The sequence below is a fragment of the Microcaecilia unicolor genome, chromosome 11 (genome assembly GCF_901765095.1).
Source record: "Microcaecilia unicolor chromosome 11, aMicUni1.1, whole genome shotgun sequence".
Classification (NCBI taxonomy): Eukaryota; Metazoa; Chordata; class Amphibia; order Gymnophiona; family Siphonopidae; genus Microcaecilia; species Microcaecilia unicolor.
Genome location: NC_044041.1, coordinates 5,702,430 through 5,725,290, shown reverse-complemented (window position 1 = coordinate 5,725,290; position 22,861 = coordinate 5,702,430). Strand labels below are relative to the sequence as shown.

Below are 22,861 nucleotides of genomic sequence, written 5' to 3'. Positions count from 1 at the left end.
ATAAGTAATGCCACACTGGGAAAAGACCAAGGGTCCATCGAGCCCAGCATCCTGTCCACAACAGCGGCCAATCCAGGCCAAGGGCACCTGGCAAGCCTCCCAAACATACAAACATTCTATACATATTATTCCCGGAATTGTGGATTTTTCCCAAGTCCATTTAGTAGCGGTTTATGGACTTGTCCTTTAGGAAACCGTCTAACCCCTTTTTAAACTCTGCCAAGCTAACCGCCTTCACCACGTTCTCCGGCAACGAATTCCAGAGTTTAATTACGCGTTGGGTGAAGAAAGATTTTCTCCGATTTGTTTTAAATTTACTACACTGTAGTTTCATTGCATGCCCCCTAGTCCTAGTATTTTTGGAAAGCGTGAACAGACGCTTCACATGCACCTGTTCCACTCTACTCATTTTATATACCTCTATCATGTCTCCCCTCAGCCGTCTCTTCTCCAAGCTGAAAAGCCCTAGCCTCCTTAGTCTTTCTTCATAGGGAAGTCGTCCCATCCCCGCTATCATTTTAGTCGCCCTTCGCTGCACCTTTTCCAATTCCATTATATCTTTCTTGAGATGCGGCGACCAGAATTGAACACAATACTCAAGGTGCGGACGCACCATGGAGCGATATAACGGCATTATAACATCCTCACACCTGTTTTCCATACCTTTCCTAATAACACCCAACATTCTATTCGCTTTGAGCCGCAGCAGCACACTGAGCAGAAGGTTTCAGTGTATTATCGACGACGACACCCAGATCCCTTTCTTGGTCCGTAACTCCTAACGTGGAACCTTGCATGACGTAGCTATAATTCGGGTTCTTTTTTCCCACATGCATCACCTTGCACTTGCTCACATTAAACGTCATCTGCCATTTAGCCGCCCAGTCTCCCAGTCTCGTAAGGTCCTTCTGTAATTTTTCACAATCCTGTCGCGAGTTAACGACTTTGAATAACTTTGTGTCATCAGCAAATTTAATTACCTCGCTAGTTACTCCAATCTCTAAATCATTTATAAATATATTAAAAAGCAGCGGTCCTAGCACAGACCCCTGATGAACCCCACTAACTACCCTTCTCCATTGTGAATACTGCCCATTTAAGCCCACTCTCTGTTTCCTATCCTTCAACCAGTTTTTAATCCACAATAGGACATTTCCTCCTATCCCATGACCCTCCAATTTCCTCTGTAGCCTTTCATGAGGTACCTTGTCAAACGCCTTTTGAAAATCCAGATACACAATATCAACCAGCTCCCCTTTATCCACATGTTTGTTTACTCCTTCAAAGAATTGAAGTAATCCCTAATCCCAGGCTGATACCAGTGCGGGACTGGTTTCCAGGCAGGATACCACCACCTTCCAAAACATTTTCTCCCCCTTCATGGTTCTGTTTAATACATATTCCACTAGTTAGAAAAGAAGTAAACTACTATGTTGAAAAGCTGATGCTTTCTTTTAAGTTTTTACCACTTTAGTTAAAAGGAAATTAGAGTTTGCATGAAGTACCTCCTCCTTACTAGAGCTCTACCTTTCCTAAAATCAATAGAGTAGTGGTAAATTAAGCTAGAACAAGGCGGGATGCGGACAGTGATTCCAGTTTTACTGTGATACATAAATAGCTGTTCTGTTTATTAAATAATTGCCTATAAGTCCATCTGCACTGTCATGAGACTTATTACACATGAAGTTTTTTTTAAACTCCCTCAATAGTAACTGCTAAACCTTGATGCACTTTAGTAAAAGAGCCTTTAAAATATTTATGTTTATTCAAACTTGATATACTGCCAAGCTTTTCAGATAATAGCAGCTTACAGTATTAAAATGTAGGGCTGCATTTCAATTAAAATTGTAATCACAATTAATCATGTGATTAAAAGTATGTTATTTTTTTTCCTGCTGCAGTTCCTTTTGACTCTGGGCAAATCACTTAATCCTACATTGCCCAGGGTCACAAGGAGCTGCAGTGGGGTAAAAAATAGCATACATTTAATTGCACAATTAATCGTGATTACAAATTTTAATCAAAATGCAGTCCTAAAAATTAAAAAATAAAAAGTAACTAAAAGATAAGAAAAGCAAAGATATTTACCTGTAGCTGATGTTCTACAGCGGGTCAATTACTCTCACCTCTGGGTGACATCATCCGATGGCGCACGGTGCGGACGCTGACTAGTGAGTACAGTAGAAAATTCTAGCAGCGTCCCACCGCACATTCGCTGGTGCCTTCCCGTCCGACGCATTAGCGCAGATCCTCCAGTCAGGTGAAAAAGCAATAAGCCTATAATAAATTCAACACTAGGAGAGGTGGGAGGGTATGTGAAAATAATTGGCCTGCTGTCCTTGGAGAACACCAGCTACAGGTAAGTATCTTTGCTCTCTCCAAGGACAAGCAGGAATGGGCAAGTTGAAAGTGAGTGAAATACTGGAAATAGGAGACAGGGAAGAATAAGACACAGGTAGGAATGGGAGAGCTAAGGAGGTAAGTGCAAGAAGTAAAAAGCTGAGAAGTAGGGGAATGACATTAAGATGCAGGGGAGGAGGAATAAAATTTAGCTACCTGTAGGTTAAAAAAAAGCAGATGAGAGAAATGGAGAAGAAAATGAGAAAAAAGATTCAAGTCAGAGGTAGATAAAAGATCAGAGAAGAAGATGGACAGAGAAAAGCAGAAAATGGAAAATAAATCCTGAAAAATGACTTGGGAGAACACCAACAAGAGGATGTAGTAAGGACAGACTACGACTAACCCAAGTGGGAAAACAAAACAGTCAGACAACAATGGTAGGAAAAAATTGATTCTCACTATTTAGAGAAATGAGAAGTCTGCTTTGAAAATGTGGATTGCTTTTAATTTACTTTGAGCAAAAGGAAATGCATTTCTGTTTCTCATTTCTCACTTTTCCACTGCTCATAATCTAGTTTCTGGGTTTTCAGTTTCATTTTTGTCTAGGTATTTGTTTCTAATCTGTAGTCTCTCTCTTGCTCTCTTTTTAAGTTAGTTAAGGTAGTTGATTGAAGGTCTCTTAGGATTTTGTCAAGGCTCTCCTCTGTCATTAGGTTAAAAGTGTTCCATCTGTCTCTGTTAGGAGGGGGCGAGTTTGTGCACCCCTGGTTGACTGGATGGGCACTGGGTGGGATTGCCTGTAAATCCTGGTGGAGACTTTTAATTTTGTTGGCAAAGTATGCAGCAAAATCATTGCAGTTCAGTTTAGACTGGGCAGGCTGGTTTTGTTGTGGGGGTTGCAGTAGGCTGTTTACTATACTGAACAGCTGCTTGGTTGAATTGGCACCCTGTGCAATGCATTGAGAGAAATACAGTTTTTTGGTTGCTGTTAAGGCTAGGCAGTACTTTGCCATGTGGTTCCTGTAGTTTAGCCTGTCTTCATCAAGGCGAGCTTTGCGCCATCTCCTTTCCAGTTTTTGTCCTTCACGTTTAAGGATCCGAAGTTCTGGAGAAAACCAAGGTGAGCATTTGTGAGTGGGGCTTAAGACCTTTTTTTGTGGTGCTGTTTTCTCTAAGGTCTTGGCTAAGTGTGTATTCCAGATGTCAACTTGTTCTGATACTGTTGTCTTTTCATCTACATGTGGATAGTCCAAGGCCTCTAGGAAATTCTCAGCGGTCAGCTTTTTTTGTCACTGATCTCCTTCCAAACTCTGGGAGGTGACATTTGTTTCAGGTGGTCACTTAGGGAGAATTTAATTAGAAAATGGTCTGACGATGATAGGGGTGTTATTTCAATACTGTTATCCCAGAATTCTGGGATATCCACCCCTTTGTAGAAACCTTTTTCGTGGGTTGGAGAATTGATCACCTGTGTAAATTCTAGTGCTGTCATCGTGCCCAGAAAGGCAGCTGTGGTGGTGTCTGGGGTTTTGATGTGTAGATTGAAGTCTCCCATGATCACCAGCCTATGATAATTCAGGGTCACTTGAGTAATCAGGTCTAGGAGTTCTTGCACAGATAATGTGTTGTTACGAGGTGCTCTGTAAATCATGAGCAGCCAGATTGGCTTCTCCTCTTCAAGTTGGATTAAAAGTGATTCTGATCCATGTAGCTGGGGATGGATATTCTGTGCAGTTTGATTGTGTCCCGAATCAAGACTGCTACCCCTCCACCCTGTCTTCCTTGTCTTGGTTGATGTTGGATGTTGAAACCTGTTGGGCATAGTTCAGCCAGTGGTAACCCCCCATTTTCATCTAGCCAGGTTTCCCTTATTCCTAGGATGTCAAGATGCTGTTCATTTATGGCATCATGGATCACTGAGGATTTCTTAGCAGCTGATCTGGCATTCACCAGTCCTATAGTTCCCAAGGGTGGTCTGGGGGTGCTGTGGGTAGCTTTGGTGTGACAATATGGTGATCTTTTAAGTACTATTATGTAGGTGTTTGACCTCTTGTACTTTTGCCTTCTCTTTGGTTAGTGAGGGTTATGGTTTCCTCTCCCACACACCACTGGGATGCTTGCATGACACATTTTTGTGTCAGAAGCCAGTTAGGCACATTTTCACTGGGTGGCACTACAATCCACTCTTTCGAGTACACCCTGTAGATCAGCAGTCTTCTTAGTTGGCAATGCAGAGTTAAGGCTTTAATAGCTGAAAGAACAGACCTTTTAAAGTTGTAAATTCAGATCAGGCCTGTGAGATCAAAGTTTTCCATCAAATAGAGAAACAAATGGCTGCACTTAGCACTTCTATGTGAAATTCTTGGAGACAGTGCATAGGTTTCCTTTAGTTTTAAGGAATCTAAAAAGATTCAGAGTTATAGAAGTAGATTATGTAGTTAAAATAAAATTTTAACTCACGGATTGCAGGTATGAACTTTAGAGTTTCTGGTTCTGATATCCTTGGATGGTCCAATTGATGCAGGTTGCTGTAGGCTTTTCCTTTATTGTCCCAGAGGAAGGATAGATGTAAATAAGGATCCAGCTCCAATCTCAGAGCATGAGGAGAGTTATTTAGGGGAGATAAAATTTCCTTTCTCCAGCCAAAAATAAATGGAAGAAGTTCCGAGTAAAATTGAGGACTGGTGCCTCAACACAGCCTGAGCAGAAGTCAGTAAATGTTTGGGTTGTAAATAAGCAGAAAATAAGTAGAAAATGTAGTTATTTAATCTAAGTTGCAGAGCCTGATATGAATCCAACCAGCTTTTAGCATTCTACAATGAGGCACGCAAATTTTCCATTATAGAGTACTAGCTTAGCACCTATATTTTGGGTGTCTAACTTCTAGCACCCTGTATAGAATTGCCCCCATGACATAGAAAACAGTTCTTCTAAAGACTGGCAACTTAGCTGTCACCACCTTGCTTACTTGACTTCGTTTAAAATTAAGTATTGGAAAATCTACAGCTTGCTGGACTAGCAGTCATACTTGTCATCCATTCTTGGTTCCAGTATTATTTAACACACCGATTACTGTGTCAGTTATCTTTAAATTCTTGGGAGTACTAATAGATTATCAGCTATTGTTTACAGACCAGATTTCAAATGTCCGAAAGGGGTTCTATGTATTGTGCCAGTTGAGATCGCTACGAGGTTTGCTTGATGAAACAGCCCTACATACGTTAATACACTTAGGGATGAATTTAGTAAATGGTACCTAAAGTTAAGCACTGGAAAGACCTGTGCTGAACTAGTATTCTAAAAAAGGGTGCTCTGTGTTGAGCGTCCTTTATAGAATACTAACTTAAAGCATGTCGCACCTAACTTTAGGCACCTTCATTTACGTCTGCCAAAACCTGATCTAAATGCTGGTGCCTAATTTTTGGTAGTTGGGCCTGCAACTGACAGTTGTGCCTAGTGTCTAGGAATGCCCCCGATTTGCCCATGCCCCTCCCATGTGGAACACCAGTGATCATCTTCCCCAGGGCCTGACAGACATAGTACTGCTCCACGTATTAATGAAAATACTGGCAGAAGAGAAGAGGATGGGTTTACTGTGTAAATGTGCACCTGATTTTGCAGGAGCCCTTTTGAGTTGTGTGCTATAAAAGTTAGGTGCAGATGTTATAGGGCAGATGTGCACACAAATCCCAAATTGTTACCATTTAATGTCAGTTATTGATTGTTGATGCCTCAATAACGCATTGATTTGAGTGTCCTAGGTACCCAACTATAGGCTACCTATATAGAATCCGGGGGTCACTGCTAATATCGCACATTCAGTATGGTAATGTTGTCTATGCAGGAATATCAAATTATTGCCTGAAGCCTTTACAAATTTTACATAATGCTCCTTTATGTTTGTTGGGCAAAGCACATAGACATGACCATGTCACACTATTGTTTATTCATTCCTAAAATAATTCAAGTTAAAATTCAAGCTATTAGCTGTAGCTCATAGTGCTTATTATGAAACAATTCCATCATACTTCTATCATGGTACCCTGTGTGCCCCGTAGGGCAATAAGATCAGTGTCTGATCACAAGGTGGTAATTTCCCCTCTCTCTAGAGCTCGATGGGAATCAATCTGTGAGAGCACCTTGTTTTGGCTAATTCTTATGTTATGGAATGCCTTACCAATGGCAATTAGGTCCTTACTAAAAACAGTTTTTTCAGCATTGGGGGAGGGGTTCCGGGGGGGGGGGGCGTGGTGATAGTATAGATCTGTTTAGCAGTTGTTCAATGAAGGAATTAAAGAATGATGGTTCTAAGTGGAGCTCTTTTCTTTTATATTAATTTTCATTTTATTAGGCTTGCTTTTCTGAAGTACATAAGAACATAAGAATAGCCATACTCATTCAGCTGCTTCTGAGTATGCAGAACAGTCTGATTGGGACTACTCTTGGGAGTCAGATGAGGGTCCACATTACTTCTCAGAGGAGGAGTCATTATGGTATACCATCTGATCTCTCTCCTCCTCAAGAGAGACAAACATCTCCACCAGAGTCACTCTCTTTTCACTAGTTTTGTGAGGGAGATGGATGTGCCCATCCCATTTAAGTTGGAGATGGATGAGGAGCCTAGGGCAGAAATGTTGTCTGTCCTGGGCTATAAGTCTCCTCCTAAGGAGGGGTTCACTGTGCCATTGCACCTTATCCTCTAGGATGCACTTTTGAAGAACTCCCCTGACAGTGCAGTCACACCCAAGAAGGCGCCTGGATTTGTGAGGGAACAACTACCTCACCACTTAATGGTGGTTGAATCCGCTCTCAAATGGGCCAAGAGTTCTCGGTCTCATGCCTCATCATCCCCGGGTCTGGAGGCCAGAGCCTTGGATTCGTTTGGGAGTAGTGGAATTGACTAGGATTATTCACTACTAGAGGCAGATACTGATTGGTGTTTTCAGCCTGGAAGAGGGTTAGATTATATTTTCCAGTACTTCTGAGTTATTTAGTGAGTGTTACAGTGGAAAGAAAGGGGGTGGCAAGGAATTAACCAAATGGGATAGGTGAAGAGGTACTTTAGGTTTTAGGTGGAAGATGAGATGGAGGGCAATGGATGGAAGTGGTAGATGTAGTGGATGCAATTGTTTTGTGTATTGAACATTTTGGTATATTATAATAACTGTGTGGCATCTAGTGAGACAGCAGATATAAAATAAAATCTAAATAAGTAGAAAACTAGATAAGGGCTATTCGGCTATTCTTTGCCTAACATGGTACAACTCGAGAAGGACAAAAGCTTTAGCTTTCCTTTTCTGCTAGTAGCAAAGTAGAGCTAAAAGGTAATATCCCAATGCCCATGGATGAGCTGCCGTAGTGAAGAGGAGAAGAGGGAATAGAGAGGGGAGAAATGAGCACTGCAGTTATCTGATATGCTGTCAATCATGTAATGAGTTTCTTCACTATCTCAGCTGAGTGATTAGCTTTGCCTGCAAGGCAGCCCAGAACACAGTAAAGATTAACTATGCTACTCCCCTGCTGAAGTAAAAAAAAAGAGAAAGAAAGATAATGGAAAACTTTAAGAAAACTTCCTTCAATAAGCTGTACTCTGTGCAAAAGTGACGCAGCTGGTTCATAATGTTATCTTTGGTCTTAAGGAATGTCACAAATAATTTGGCAGTTAAATTGGTGTAAGCTAACTAAACACACAGAAACAGAAAACAACAGCAGATAAAGGCCATATGGTCTATCCAGTATGCCCATCTTATTATCCACTATCCCTTCTTCCCCCTAAGAGATCCCACATGCCTGTCCCACACTTTCTTGAATTCAGATTCAGTCCTCCTCTCCACCAACTCCACTGGGAGATCATGTCACTCTTTCTGTAAAGAAGTATTTCCTTAGATGTCTCCCGGGTCTGTCCCCTTTTCACTTCATCTTATGCCCCTTCATTCCGGAGTTTCCTTTCAATTGAAAGAGACTGAGATCCAGTTCTTATCCTATAGTCCCAAAAAGCCCCTCTTATTTTAAAAGAATACTCCTTAAATATCCAAAAGAGAAAGCAATCTCAGTCTGATGATCCACCAATCAAGTTGTCTACTCCAGGAATGATTTTCCAGCCCTCAAAGGCACAAAACATCATGCATTTTTTCAGAAGTGGTGAATCTTACTAAGAAGTGCTCTATAAATATGATACATTTGAATTATACATATAGTAGACAGATGTAGATATATTTCAGCTTTGTACATTCACTAAATGTCCTATAATAAATACTTTAAAATACCTTCAAAGAAGAAGGATTTTTAGAGTCTATTGAGTACTGATCAAATAATTAGGTGCTTTGCAGGAGGGAAAAGAGACAGAGAGGGGGTAATGCTGGCTGGCTGGGTGGAATGAAGGGAGAGAAAAGGGAGATGCTGGACCATCGGCTAGGGGGAGAGGACAGAAGAGAGGGAAGAAAAAAGGGAGATGCTGGACAGTAGAAGGGGCTGATATTTTCTCTGGAAGTTCCTATTTTGTCCCTCCACCAACCCATTGTTTTCCCCATTCTCCCCTGCTGATCCTGTCCATATTTTAAAATGAGAAGCTGGCAGTTAGCTAGACAGAACACCAGCTAATGTAAGGTCTAGCTTTGACAGATGGAATTTAATGTGAACAAATGCAAGGTGATACACATTGGAAAGAATAAACCAAATTATACATACCTGATACTAGGGTCCACTTTGGGGGTCAGCACTCAAGAAAAAGATCTGGATATCATTGTAGATAATACGCTGAAATCTTCTGCTCAGTGTGTAGCGGCGGTCAAAAAAGCAAGCAGGATGCTAGGAATTATTAGGAAAGGGATGGTGAATAAGACCGAAAATACTATAATGCCTTTGTATCGCTCCATGGTGTGTCCACACCTTGAGTATTGCGTTCAGTTCTGGTCACCGTATCTCAAAAAAATACCGCGGAATTAGAAAAGGTTCAAAGAAGAGTGAGCAAAATGATAAAGGGGATGTGACTCCTCTCGTATGAGGAAAGGCTAAAGAGGTTAGTGTTCTTCAGCTTGGAAAAGAGACGACTGAGGGGAGATATGATTGAGGTCTACAAAATCCTGTGTAATGTAGAACGAGTAGAAGTAAATCGATTTTTTACTCGTTCCAAAAGTACAAAGACTAGGGGACACTCGAGAAAGTTACATGGAAATACTTTTAAAACAAATAGGAGGAATTATTTTTTCACTCAACAAATAGTTAAGCTCTAGAACTCTTTGCTGGAGGAGATGGTAACAGCGGTTAGTATATCTGGGTTTAAAAAAAGGTTTGGATAAATTCCTGGAGGAAAAGTCCATAGTCTGCTATTGAGACAGACATGGGAAGCAACTGCTTGCCCTGGGATTTATAGTATGGAGTGTTGCCACAATTTGGGTTTCTGCCAGGTACTTATGGCCTGGCTTGGCCATTGTTTGGAAAACAGGATATTGGGCTAGATGGACCGTTGGTCTGGCCCAATATTGCTACTCTTATGTTCTTAGATTTTAAAAAAGTCACTAAGATTGCAAGTGCAAATTTGGGTGCACACTTGATTTGCACACACAATTTAATTGAATAATGAGCCAATTGGCGCTGACAATTGGCTTCTTACCAAGCAATTATTGGTGTTAATTGGATTTAATTAAAATTTACGTGTGTAAATTTAGGCACAGGTCCAAAAAGGGGGCGAAGCCCTGGGAAGATCAGAGGAGGATCAGGGGCATTCTCACAATTTATACGTGTTATTACAGAATAATGAGGCTCCACGCCTAACTTAGGTGCGGGGATTTACATCAAGGTTTCATTGGTGATCGCGCCTAAATGTAGTCACAGTTCCCAGCACTAAGCGCTATTTCATAAAGTAACTGTAAGCGCTGTTTATGGAATAGCACAAAGCACTATTTTTTTCAGTGCTAATTTTTTTAGGTGACATTTATAGAATTTAGTCCCATATTACTCATTAATGGAAAAAGTAACAATTGGAGTTATTTCATTACATTGGTAATATATTTCTGCTCAACACTGCCCCTGGATTGTCCTAGCACTAACCAATCAGTGCCGCGCAGTCACGGGCAATATTCAGCAGCACTATCCATTTAGCCAGGCAGCAGTCTCTCCTTCTCAGTTAGAGCCTTTTGAATATTGGCCCTCAGCTTTTTCCCAAGTGATGCGATAACTGTGTTGGGTCATCTTTTGACAGTGTTTTCAAACTACACTACCAAATTAAGATAACAAATATCTAGCATTCCCCTGCTGCTGAAATAATTTGCATCTTTAGCCACTGGTAAGATTCTATTCTCTTTTTATTTGCTCCTTACTCTTCCCCCCTTTTTTTAATTCCTCATCAGAAGATTCTAGCTGCGAGAGGTCCCTGTTCAAATTACTATTTACTACTATTTAACATTTCTAGAGCGCTACCAGGGTTACGCAGCGCTGTACAAAAACAAAGAAGGACAGTCCCTGCTCAAAGGAGCTTACAATCTAAAGGACAAAAGGACAAGGAGTGCAGACAATCAAAAATTGGAACAGTCTAGATTTCTTGGGTAGAGGTACAATGGTTAGGTGCCAAAGGAGACACTGAAGAGGTGGGCTTTGAGTAGGGATTTGAAGATGGATAGAGAGGGGGCTTGGCGTATGGGCTCGGGGAGTTTATTCCAGGCATAGGGAGAGGTGAGGCAGAAAGGACAGAGCCTGGAGTTGGCGGTAGTGGAGAAGGGTACTGAGAGGAGGGATTTATCTTGTGATCGGAGGTTAGTCAGGAAAAGATTTTCAGTAATTGTTGTCAAGCATTGACATCTTCATCAAATAAAACCTAACAGGCCAGGGAAGGACAGGAGATAGTCGACAGGAGATCAGGACTGTCACTGACTGCTTCACAGCACTATGGAAGGGTTAACCTAGATTACTACCATCACCACCTCCTCACACTTCTCCACTTTCTTATTACAGTACAGAAGCTGTCCACTCTCCCATCCCAATACAGCAAGGCAGTGGGTAAAAAACCAGGAGTGTCAGAGTAGAGATGAACCAGACTTTATTAATCAATATAATGACTCAACACAACGTTGTGTTTCGGTCAAAAGGCCTACATCAGGAGTCTAAAAATAAAAATAATATATGTAAAAAAAACTTAAAAACAAAAAATACAAAAAATAATTTTTATTGATTAATAAAGTCTGGTTCATCTCTACTCTGGCACTCCTGGTTTTTTACCCACTGCCTTGCTGTATTGTGTTTATCCGTGGGACTTCGTTGAGTTCTCCATGTCTGTGGATTCTCTTCACACTCCCATCCCATCATTGATGGAAGGCTCCAATGAGCATATGACAAACCGGGCTAGTATCATAGGCACCAACATTTCAAAATAACTGGAAATGCCAAGTACAACACAAATCACTCTTCCATGGACCCAGCAGAGGATCTTCCTCAATAGTGAGAGTGCTCAGCACCTACTGCACCCACAGAGCATTTCCAGTGGTGAAAGGGATGGGAAATGGGTGGGGAGGCCAATGAATCTGAGGAGATATGAGTGAATGGCAGAAAGTGTCCAAATGACCATGCTAAATAAGACTGAGAATACTATAATGCCTCTGTATTGCTCTATACAGTATTACGTTCAATTCTGGTCGCTGTATTTAAAAAAACAATATAGTGAAATTAGAAAAGGTTCAAAGAAGAGCAACCAAAATGATAAAGAGGATGCAACTCCTCTTATATGAGGAAAGGCTAAAGAGGTTAGGGCTCTTCAGCTTGGAAAAGAGATGGCTGAGAGGAGATATGACTGAGGGCTACAAATCCTGAGTGGTGTAGAAGTGAATCAATTGATTACTCTTTCAAAAAGTACAAAGACTAGGGGGCATACAATGAAGTTACATGGAAATACTTTTAAAAGAAATGAGGAAATATTTGTTCACTCAGTAAACAGTTAAATTCTGGAACCTGTTGCCAGAGGATGTGGTTACAGTGGTTAGTGTATCTGGGTTTTAAAAAGGTTTGGACACGTTCCTGGAGAAAAAGTCCATAGTCTGCTATTGAGACAGACATGAAGCCACTGCTTATCCCTGGGATTGGTAGAATGGAATGTTGCTACTGACAGATACTTGTGACCTGGATTGGCCACTGTTGGAAACAAGACATTGGGCTAGATGGACCATTGGTCTGACCTAGTATGGCTATTCTTATGTTCTTACGTACCTCTTATTCACTCTCACCTACATTTCTTAGCCTATTTTCTGATGGGAAGAAAGTTTATGAGACCATCATGTCTATGTCTATGTCCCTGTGTCCTCCTCGAGTGACCTCCCCCTCCACCCGCTCCAATATTAAACACCAAAATTAGCATCAGATTCAAACGCCAACCGCGACATTTAAATATATACCCAGATACTGAGGCTGATTATTCAAGGGTAGAACCATTATTCACCAGCAGTACCCGGATAACTATCCAATCAGTTTGGAACAGCACAATCATGCTGTCCAAACGTGTCTGGATAATTAGCCATGTACTGGTTCTGAATATCAATGATAGCTGGATAATTTCCAACTCCACTTTGGCTCTGAACCTGGTCTGCCATGGGATTACCCAGGTAGTGCTTGGACAGTCAGAGATCTTCAGTGCTACCCCTCAGATAATGTTGCTGAAACCCCAGTGGCCCTGATGAGTGGTGCAGATCATTTTCTAATAACATTTTCTATATACAACAACCTCAAACAGATGGGCCTGACCAGAGTTTGGAAGGAAATTCTAGATATGAGACATCTGACTTCTGAGACGTTCCCAGATTCCTTGTCCTGGCCCATGTGGAAGAAAAGGTAACTACAGTGACAGAAGAGGTTGACATCTGGAATCAGGGGCGTAGCTACGGGTGGGCCTGGGTGGGCCCAGGCCCACCCAATCTCGGCCCGGGCCCGCCCAGTTTTTTGCGACCCTCACCTTCCACGACGACGATGACTTCGTTTTTTTGCCCGCAGCGGCGAGCGGGCGTAAAAGCAACAAGCAGCGAGCCAGTCTCGACTCCGTCCTTCGCTTCCTGCCCTCTCAGCGTCCCGCCCGCCTGAAAGGAAATGACATCAGAGGAAGGCGGGACGGCACAGAGAGAGGACAGGAAGCGAAGGACAGAGTCGGGACTGGCTCGCTGCTTGCTGCTTTTACGCTGCAACTTCGGGAGTGGAAGTGAGCCAGCCAGCTCGCCCATCTAGTCCATTGTAAAAAAAGAAAGAAGCGATTTGGTTTCCACTCCTCCGCGCAGCCATCGCCGTTCACTCAAAACACAGGGCAAACAAACCTGTGAGCTGCTGCATCCACGTTGTCGTTCTTTTGAGGAGGGGCGGGGGAGCCGTCAGATAAAATGGGGAGGGGGATTGAAATAAACAGGATGGGCAGGGGAGAGAGGAGAATTGCCGGACAACAGGGATTGATGGAGGGGGCAGGGGAGAAAGGAAATTTGCTGGAGATGGATGGAGGAGAAGGCAGGGGAGAATGGAGAGGAGGGCAGGGGAAGGAGGAAAATTGCTGGACATGGATGGATGGAGGGAAAAGGGGAGACAGGAAATTTGCTGGGTATGGATGGATGGAGGAGAGGGCAGGGGAGAATGGAGAGCACGGAGCGGAGGGCAGGGGAAGGAGGAGAATTGCTGGACATGGATAGATGGAGGGAAAAGGGGAGAGAGGAAATTTGCTGGAGATGGATGGATGGAGGAGAGGGCAGGGGAGAATGGAGAGCACGGAGTGGAGGGCAGGGGAAGGAGGAAAATTGCTGGACATGGATGGATGGAGGGGAAAGGGGAAAGAGGAAATTTGCTGGGTATGGATGGATGGAGGGGAGGGCAGAGGAGAGAGGAGAATTGCTGAACATGGATGGATGAATGCAGGGGACAGAGGACATTTGCTGGATATGGGTGGATGGAGGAGAGAGCAGGGGAGAATGGAGAGTTGCTGGATGGATGGATGGATGGAGGGAGGGGAGAGAAGTCAGGGAGGAGATGCACATGGATGGAGGGGAGGGAAGAGAGGAGAAATGCTGGACATGGATGGAGTGGAGGGCAGGGAAGAGAAGGAAAAATGTTGGACAAGGATGGAAGGGAGGGAAGACAGAGGAAGTAGAAGCACATGGATGGAGGGCAGTAAGGAGAAATGCTGGATATGGATGGAGGGAAAACTGCTGAGTTTAAGGGCTGGTTTGGAACACGTTGAGGGCAGATACTGAAACTCAAGGAAGGATAGGGACAGGGCTACAGATGGTAGACAGGACACATAAGGACACAGGAGGATGGTGGACATGGTGAGAGAAAAAATATCAGATGGAAAGAAGACACTGCATAAAACAGAAAACACTGGGACCAAAGCAAATAGATCAGACAACAAAGGTTAAAAAAGTATTTTATTCAGAATTTATTAATTGGAATATGTCAGCTTTTGGAAATGTGAATCTGTGATATTTTGCATGTAAGTTTCAATTTTTCTGGTATTGCTGCATGCTGAGTCTGACTTCTTGAGTTAACTTTCCAGTTCAGTATTTTGCCTTCATATTTTTTGATTTCTAGTTCCTTGTGTCATGTGTTTTTCATGTGTGATCAAGGTGCAGTATTCTGCTAGCGTGTAGTATTTGCAGCCCTTTTTGTTTTGCTTTTTTTTCACGAGGTAGTGTATTAGTGTTTTAGAGCCTAGTGTAATTACAGTTCTGCCTTTTCAAGCATAAGGTTGTAGCTCGTCCTGTCCTTGGAATTAGTGCTGTTATGGTTTAGTAAGGATATGAGTGTGTTTTTGCACAAGTTTGTGTATAGCATTTTGCAGTGGAGAGATTGTGGGATAATGTAATTATATTTAAAAATATCAATTTTTCCATTAAGTATGTATGTGGTTATTCTGATGCAGGGCAGCTGTTGGGCATCAAGTGAATTCTAAGGCATTATTTTGTAGGATCCCAAGAGACACTACTCAAACTTATATAGACAGTGCGTGCCCACCCATATTAGCTCTGGGCCCACCCAAAATCTCAGGTCTGGCTACACCACTGTCTGGAATGCACACTTAGAATGGCCTTAGAATATGTGGCCCCACAAAAGAAGGTCTCCCTACACAAATGCTCCCCTTGCTTCTCCTCAGAATTATGGGTCCTCAAGCGTCAAGGACATATACTTGAAAAAAATGGCAAAAATCTCACCTAGACAAAGGTGGGCTGAACTATAAGAAACACATGGCAATTTACCACCAATATTTCTCTCAATGCAGACTGCAAATTCAATCAAACAACTATTCAAAATAGAAAACAGTCTACAGCAACCCCCCACAACAGAATCAGCCTTCCCAGTCACAACTAACTACCAATAATTTTTGCCACATGCTTTTCCAGTAAAATTAAAGGTCTCAATCAGGACCTACAATGTGGTTCCATTGAGCATCTCACCAGCTAATAAGGAAAACACTCCCATACCCTCCTCCCATGCACAGTCAGCTGGGACTCATTCAACCAGGTAACAGAGGAGGCTTTTTGATATTCATGCCTGGTTACCTCAGCTCAGTTGCATGGTTCAAATCCCATTTGTCGAAAAGACAACAATCAATTCTGTTCAGCAACAGCACATCATAAGCTTGAGCACTGAATAAGATACTACATAGAACCATACTGTCACCTATTTTTATTTAAGATCTACCTCATCTCTTTAGCTGAACTGCTTCGGTTGACGGACATAAAATTCTGTATTTATGCTTGTTCATACCTACTGAACCAGATCTACTCATAGCTTTGAATAAATTAACTGCCTTTCTAACAGCAACTCAGTAATGGGCAAAAATAACAAACTGCCTGAACCCAAGTAAAACAGAGATTCTGCGGGTTCCTAGCACAAGTACCATTTGGAAAGTATGAACTCCCCCTAAAATAACAGGTCAGGAATCTTGGGATTCTACTAGATAAGGGATTCTCAAACCAGTCCTCGAGACTAGCCAGTCAGGTTTTCAGGATATCCCCAGTGAATATGCATGAGCTAGATTTGTATATAATGAAGGCAGCATATGCAAATCTAACTCATGCATATTCACTGGGGATATCCTGAAAACCTGACTGGCTAGGTCTGTCACCTGCGCCAACTACCAAATATTTCTCCATATATCAAAATGTTGAGTCTGACCACAGTGGTTCATGTCATGATAATGTCACAACTGGAGTACTGTAACACCCTGTACACTGGTCAAACCAAAAAGTGTTTGCACCAACTCCACCTAATTCAAAATAGAAGAATGCAAGCGGTGACACCATATCACACCCTTCCTGCAAAAACTGCACTGGCTACAGATACCTTAAAAGGCAAGATTTAAATCTCTATCTTTGATTTTCAGATAAAATGAGACAGAGAGCTTAAAGAATAAGTTAGCCTTCTACATGTCTTTGAGGTCTCTAAGGTCCTCTCAAGAAGCATCACTGTCTGTATCCTCATCAAAAGAAATTGCATGATGCGATACCTGCCAGGGGGCCTTCTCAGGAGTAGCCTCTACGCTCTGGAACTCACTCCCAAGGGACTACATCTAACTCGAGACTACCTCTACTTCAGAAAGCAGATGAAAGCCTGGCTCTTCTTCCAAGACTTTAATACATGTGGCAACTGTTTTCTGAACCAGCTTACTGCACACCCTGTAACTAAGACCAGTTCCTCCAGCCTTATTCAACTGTACATATAATTTGCCTTCAATTTAGTCATCCATCTATTTATCCAAATGACTTTTGCCATATGAGCAGTATTTTATGTATGTATGTATCTATTTAGTTATTTGGATTTATTAAACACCCTTATGAAGAGATTCACCCAAGGCAGTGAAGAAAGGACACACAAGCCTGATTAAAGATGCCTAGGTTGGGACATTTACAATTAGGCTAGTATTCTAGCAAAGAATCTGTCAAAGTAGATTCCCTTTTAAAATTAATGCCGGTGTGGATGTCCTTGGGGCAGCATGTCTAGCAGGAGCAGCCTTCACAAATCCAAATGGCAAAAAAACAGATGCCTCACAGGTCATATCAGGTACAGCACTGCCAACTATATATGGGGATTTTACACCATAGATGTGATATTGATGAACACTGCACACCCCAATGCCCCCGATCCCCCCAATCACAGTACTCGCCTCTACCCCCCCCCCCACACACACACATCAACAGCCAACTCCAAGAGACCCCTTACCATCACCAGCATCAAGACCCCTTGCAGCTTCCCCCTCCCACCCCCCAAGCAGGAAATCTCTCCATGTGTGGGTATGAGCACCATACATGGTGGCCTCCCCCAAAAGTCCCTCCTCCCTGGGTCTCATGAAAGTGGCTTTTGGACTGCAAGTCCCTACATCCCCCATCCTCTTACCCAGTCCCCGAACTTTCCAGGTGATCCCTCTAGTGGTAATACCACATTATTATCACTAGGGGTCAGGCATATAGGCATTTTCCCCTGACCTCTACCAGTAAATATCACTGCAGTAAAAGGTGGTTTTTCTAGTAATTTTAGTAACTAACAGGCTTATTTTCGAAAGTGATTGCCGGCCATCTAACGACATAAATCGGGAGATGGCCGGCGATCTCGCAAAAGCGGCGAAAGTTCAAGGGGGCGTGTCGGCGGCAAAGCAAAGGCGGGACATGGGCGGGCATGGGCGTGGCTACCAGATGGCTGGCTTTCGTGGATAATGGGAAAAAAAAGCGGCGTTAAGCAGTATTTCGCCAGGTTTACTTGGTCCTTTAATTTTCACGACCAAGCCTCAAAAAGGTGCCCCAATTGACCAGATGACCACTGGAGGGAAAGGGGGATGACGTCCCCATACTGCCCCAGTGGTCACCAACCCCCTCCCACACTAAATAAATTAAAATAAAACACTTTTTTGCCAGCCTCAAATGTCATACCCAGCTCCCTGACAGCAGTATGCAAGTACCTGGAGCAGTTTTTAATGGGTGCAGTGCACTTCAGGCAGGAAAACCCAGGTCCATCCCCCCCTACCTGTTACACTTGTGGTGCTAAGTGTTGAGCCCTCCAACCCCCCCCCCCCAAAACCCACTGTACCCACATGTAGGTGCCCCCCTTCACCCATAAGGGCTATGGTAATGGTGTAGAGTTGTGGGGAGTGGGTTTGGGGGGGATTTGGGGGCGGCTCAGCACCCTAGGTAAGGGAACTTTGCACCTGGGAGCTATTTGTGTATTTTTTAAACATTTTTAGAAGTGCCCCCTAGGAAGCCCGGTTGGTGTCCTGGTATGTCAGGGGGACCAGTGCACTACAAATGCTGGCTCCTCCCATGACCAAATGTCTTGGATTTTGCTGGGTTTGAGATGGCCGGCATTTTTTTCCATTATCGCTGAAAAACAAAACCGGCAATCTCAAACCCGGCGAACTCTGGCATTTGGCCGGGCTAAATCGTATTATCGAAAAAAAAAAGATGGCCGGCCATCTTTTTTGAAAACATGGTTCCGGCCAGCTGTTGCGCCGCCGCCAAAATAGATCGCCGGCGACCTATTTCGCCGGCAACGTTTGATTATGCCCCTCTATCCCTCTAAATTGGAAACTGATAATGTTGTAAACTAGTGTGCCAACTACAAGGGGTATTTACATGATCAGTGGTCTCCTACTACATCTCTGCTGCCATCATAGGTACCTAACGTCACAGATTCATACGTGGCATAAGCTGTTCAGGCGCAGTACTGGAAGTCTAGCTATCTTAGAAGAAACATTTACAGAGGAGGATGTAGAAAGTGCTGACGCTAAGGTAATTAGAACTTAACCGGACTCTGAGAAGCTGCCCCTCTTAATCTCCCTCTGCCCTTTCTCATTTATTAATAGAAGTCAGCTTCCAAAATCCTGCAGTCACTTTTCCTCACTCACCGTCTCTTTTACCTATCCAAAAAGAAATGCTCTCTCTTTATGAAAAAATGCATAGCCAGTTAAAGGGTGTATTAATATCACTATCGACTCTCCTGTTCTTAAGTTATTAACAAGATTTATTCACCCTGCTAACCTAATATTGATTGAGGAAAACATTTCTGCTATGAATCAATCAATTGTAGAATACCACAGACAGGCTGTCGATAGATGTTTATTGACTGATTTATGACCTTAATTATTTTAAATATGATAAAAGAGCAGCTATAGCAAATAAACAGGGGGGTGAAGAGGGATTTTGTTTTTTTATTTTTCAGAAAAAGTAAAATGTTGGTTTTGCTTATTGGTTTGTCATAATTGTGCAGAGAGGAGGGAACATGGCCCTCTGGGTATACAAGAAAAGTACTTTGCGAAAGTGAGACGTGGACGTGGTTGATGTGTACTAGCGATATGACTTACATGCTCAAATGCTGCACTTTCCAATTACACATTCACCCTTTATTCTCTCAGGCATCTTCTAAATAATTACTGGTTGATATCTGACTGGATTTAGATCGCATTTGAACTGGCAGAAGCCAGGCAGCATAACTGAAATCTTCAAGGCAGATCTGCGGTGATTTGCAGGTTATATTAACTCATTTTAGTTGTTAAAACTCATTCTCTTAGATTCTCACCTATTACTCACTGAAAATAATTTGTAGGGGGTAATTTATTGAAAGGATACCTATATATAAAGCAACATAACTCCCAGAACCAACCCTAGTAACGCACAAGTCCTTAGGCAGAAATTCATACCTGCTCCAAAGGAGGTGTAAGCGTGTGCACATACCCTTTGCATTTTCATAAAATACACATGCACATCGTGACATTGTTCCCCACTGCACCCAAATGACACCCTCTGAACACCAACATGTAGCACACATATAAATACACACCATCTTATCATTGAACATACCCATGTATATATATCTGACCATGCAATTTTTAAGCACTATCTGCCCATAAAACCTGCTTTATACGCGGAAAATACAGAGGTGTGCCAGAGATGGGTATCAGAATTTAGTTGGTTAGTATGATATTTAGTAGTAATGAGTTTAAATCTAACAAGCATATATCTGTCTAGACAACCCCTTCAGCTCCTGTAAAAAGAAATCACTGACCTCCCTCCCTGATCCCTATTCAAATCAAGATGTGTCTCTAGTTCCTCAACCCTGTTCCTTCCCTCCCTATCCCCATTCGAGTAAACAAAAAGTGCCCTGTGGACCCCTCACCCTCTAACTCCATATTCAAATCACAAAGTGCCAGCCCTCCTTTGCCAATTGCTGACACTCCCTCTGTTCCACAAATAAAAGCTATCTTTAATTTCATCCTCAAAACTCCCCATAATTGATCTAATGTGAGTGAGGATCCAAAATCCTGTCTGCTTGCAACCAGTATTACTCTGTCAGGATAACAGAATCAGCAATACAAGATGACAACGAACAAGTATTTTATTGAAGAAATGTTCAGTACTTCTCTAATGAATATTCCTTATCAATCACAGATTGGCTACTGACCCTGCAACTGGCATTTTCCAGTGAAAGAGTAGTGCTCTGGTCTTACCTGGTGATTATGGCAAGATGGGGAGGGCTCATGCAAGCCCCCATGAACAGCACCACATTCTCATGCCGCGTCTGCCGGTATGCCATCACTTCCCGCTTGAAGGCCTTCAGTTGATCCTCATTGTCCCTCTCTATGTCAATGAGTCGGATAGCCACCTCACCATGCCAGCGACCATGGTACACCAAACCAAAACGGCCCTTGCCAATCATTTCTCCAATCTCCAGCTGCTCAAAAGGAATGTCCCATTCCTGTAGGAAGATGCTGGTCTGACTGGCCTTGCGGGGGAAGTTTCGGGCTGAGAGAAGTGAAAGGTTCATCTCCTCAAAGTCATCCTCCGATTCTTGAGCCTCATCATTCCCTTCCTCATTCTGAAACAAAAAAAAGAAACTATTAAAACAGTTTCACCATTGTTTGCACAAAATCTCCTTTTAATTAATATGTGTAAATTTGTACATGAATGGAGGGCAGAGAAGAGAGAGGGAACAAAATGGGAAAATATCATTCAGCCCACATTATCCATCCAAAATGGGGGAAGGGTTTAGAGCAGCACATTAACCCCCAGATTCTATATATGGTGCCAAAACTGAGTGCCGATCCAAGATGTGCGCCCAACTCAATTCCTAATTGGCACCAATTTCAATTTTCACGCATATCTTGCTATGTGCAACTCTATAACAATGTCTGTCCAAATCCTATAGTAAACAATTCAAAAGGGGGACTTGGTCATGGGAGGGGCATTCCTAAAATTTGTGTTCAGTGCTATAGAATACTAAATTGGGCGTCAGGAATTACACCTGGTTTCAGCAGACATAAGGTCCTGGTGCCGAAATCAGCACTCAAAGCTCTTCTATAATGGGTGTTCATCTTTGAGTAGCCATTACAGCATAGCATTGAGCACCATTTACTGAATCCAGCCTTGTTGGGCAGACTGGATGGACCGTACAGGTCTTTATCTGCCGCCATTTACTATGTTACTAACCATCTATTCAGCTGCTAAGAGAGTCACCTACCTTGAGAGGGTCATTTCAAATAAAGATGAACGCATTTAGCCACTCAGGGTTTCCTTAAACATCTATGTTAACAAAAGCTGGAGGAACTGGAAAATACTTAGAAAGGGGGACAATGAAAAACTATCAAGTCTTTCTCAAAGTGTCAATCATGACTTGGAGCTGGTTGGCAGTGTAGCAGGCATTTGCAGCCCCTGAAGAACTCTGAATCTGACAGAGTCATAAGTAGTGGAGTGCACAGGCTGAGCTTTATTGGGGTAAATCAATTTTTTTGACATCTTTTCCGGAGACGGGAAGGCGGTAGAACTAGAGGACATGAAATGAGGTTGAAGGGGGACAGACTCAAGAAAAATGTCAGGAAGTATTTTTTCATGGAGAGAGTGGTGGATACTTGGAATGCCCTCCCGTGAGAGGTGATGGAGATGAAAATGGTAACGGAATTAAAAAATGCATGGGATAAACATAAAGGAATCCTGTTCAGAAGGAATGGATCCTCACAAGCTTAGCAGAGATTGGGCGGCAGCACCGGTGGTTGGGAGGTGGGGCTAGTGTTGGGCAGACTTCTACAGTCTGTGCCCTGAAAATGGCAGATAAAGTAGCACATATGAGTTTATATTGTTGGGCAGACTGGATGGACCGTACAGGTCTTTCTCTGCCGTCATCTACTATGTTACTATCCAGCTCATTTTCGAAAGAGATCCCCGGCCATCTTCCAACACAAATCGGGAGATGGTCGGCGATCTCCTGAACCCGGCCAAATCGGTATAATCGAAAGTCGATTTTGGCCGGCGTCAACTGCTTTCCATCGTGGAGCCGGCGAAACTTCAAGGGGGCATGTCCGGGTAGTGAAGGCAGGACAGGGGCAGGACAGGGGCGTGCTCTCGAGATGGCCGGCTTCGCCTGATAATGGAAAAAAAGCCAGGCTTGACGAGCATTTCGCCAGCTTTACTTGGTCCCTTTTTTTTCACGACCAAGCTTCAAAAAGGAGCCCCAACTGACCAAATGACCACCAGAGGGAATCAGGGATGACCTTCCCTTACTCCCCCAGTAGTCACCAACCCCCTCC

The 22,861-nt window shown here is 42.9% G+C and overlaps 1 protein-coding gene across 1 annotated transcript in view; it reads right to left on the bottom strand.

The window, feature by feature from the left end:
* Nucleotides 1-22,861, bottom strand: part of LOC115480048 (kinase suppressor of Ras 2-like) — a 577,290-nt gene that overhangs the window by 162,207 nt on the left and 392,222 nt on the right. The window contains exon 14 of the mRNA XM_030218456.1: nucleotides 20,789-21,156. Within this exon, the coding sequence (XP_030074316.1) occupies nucleotides 20,789-21,156 (368 nt within the window). The remainder of the gene's footprint in view (nucleotides 1-20,788; nucleotides 21,157-22,861) is intronic.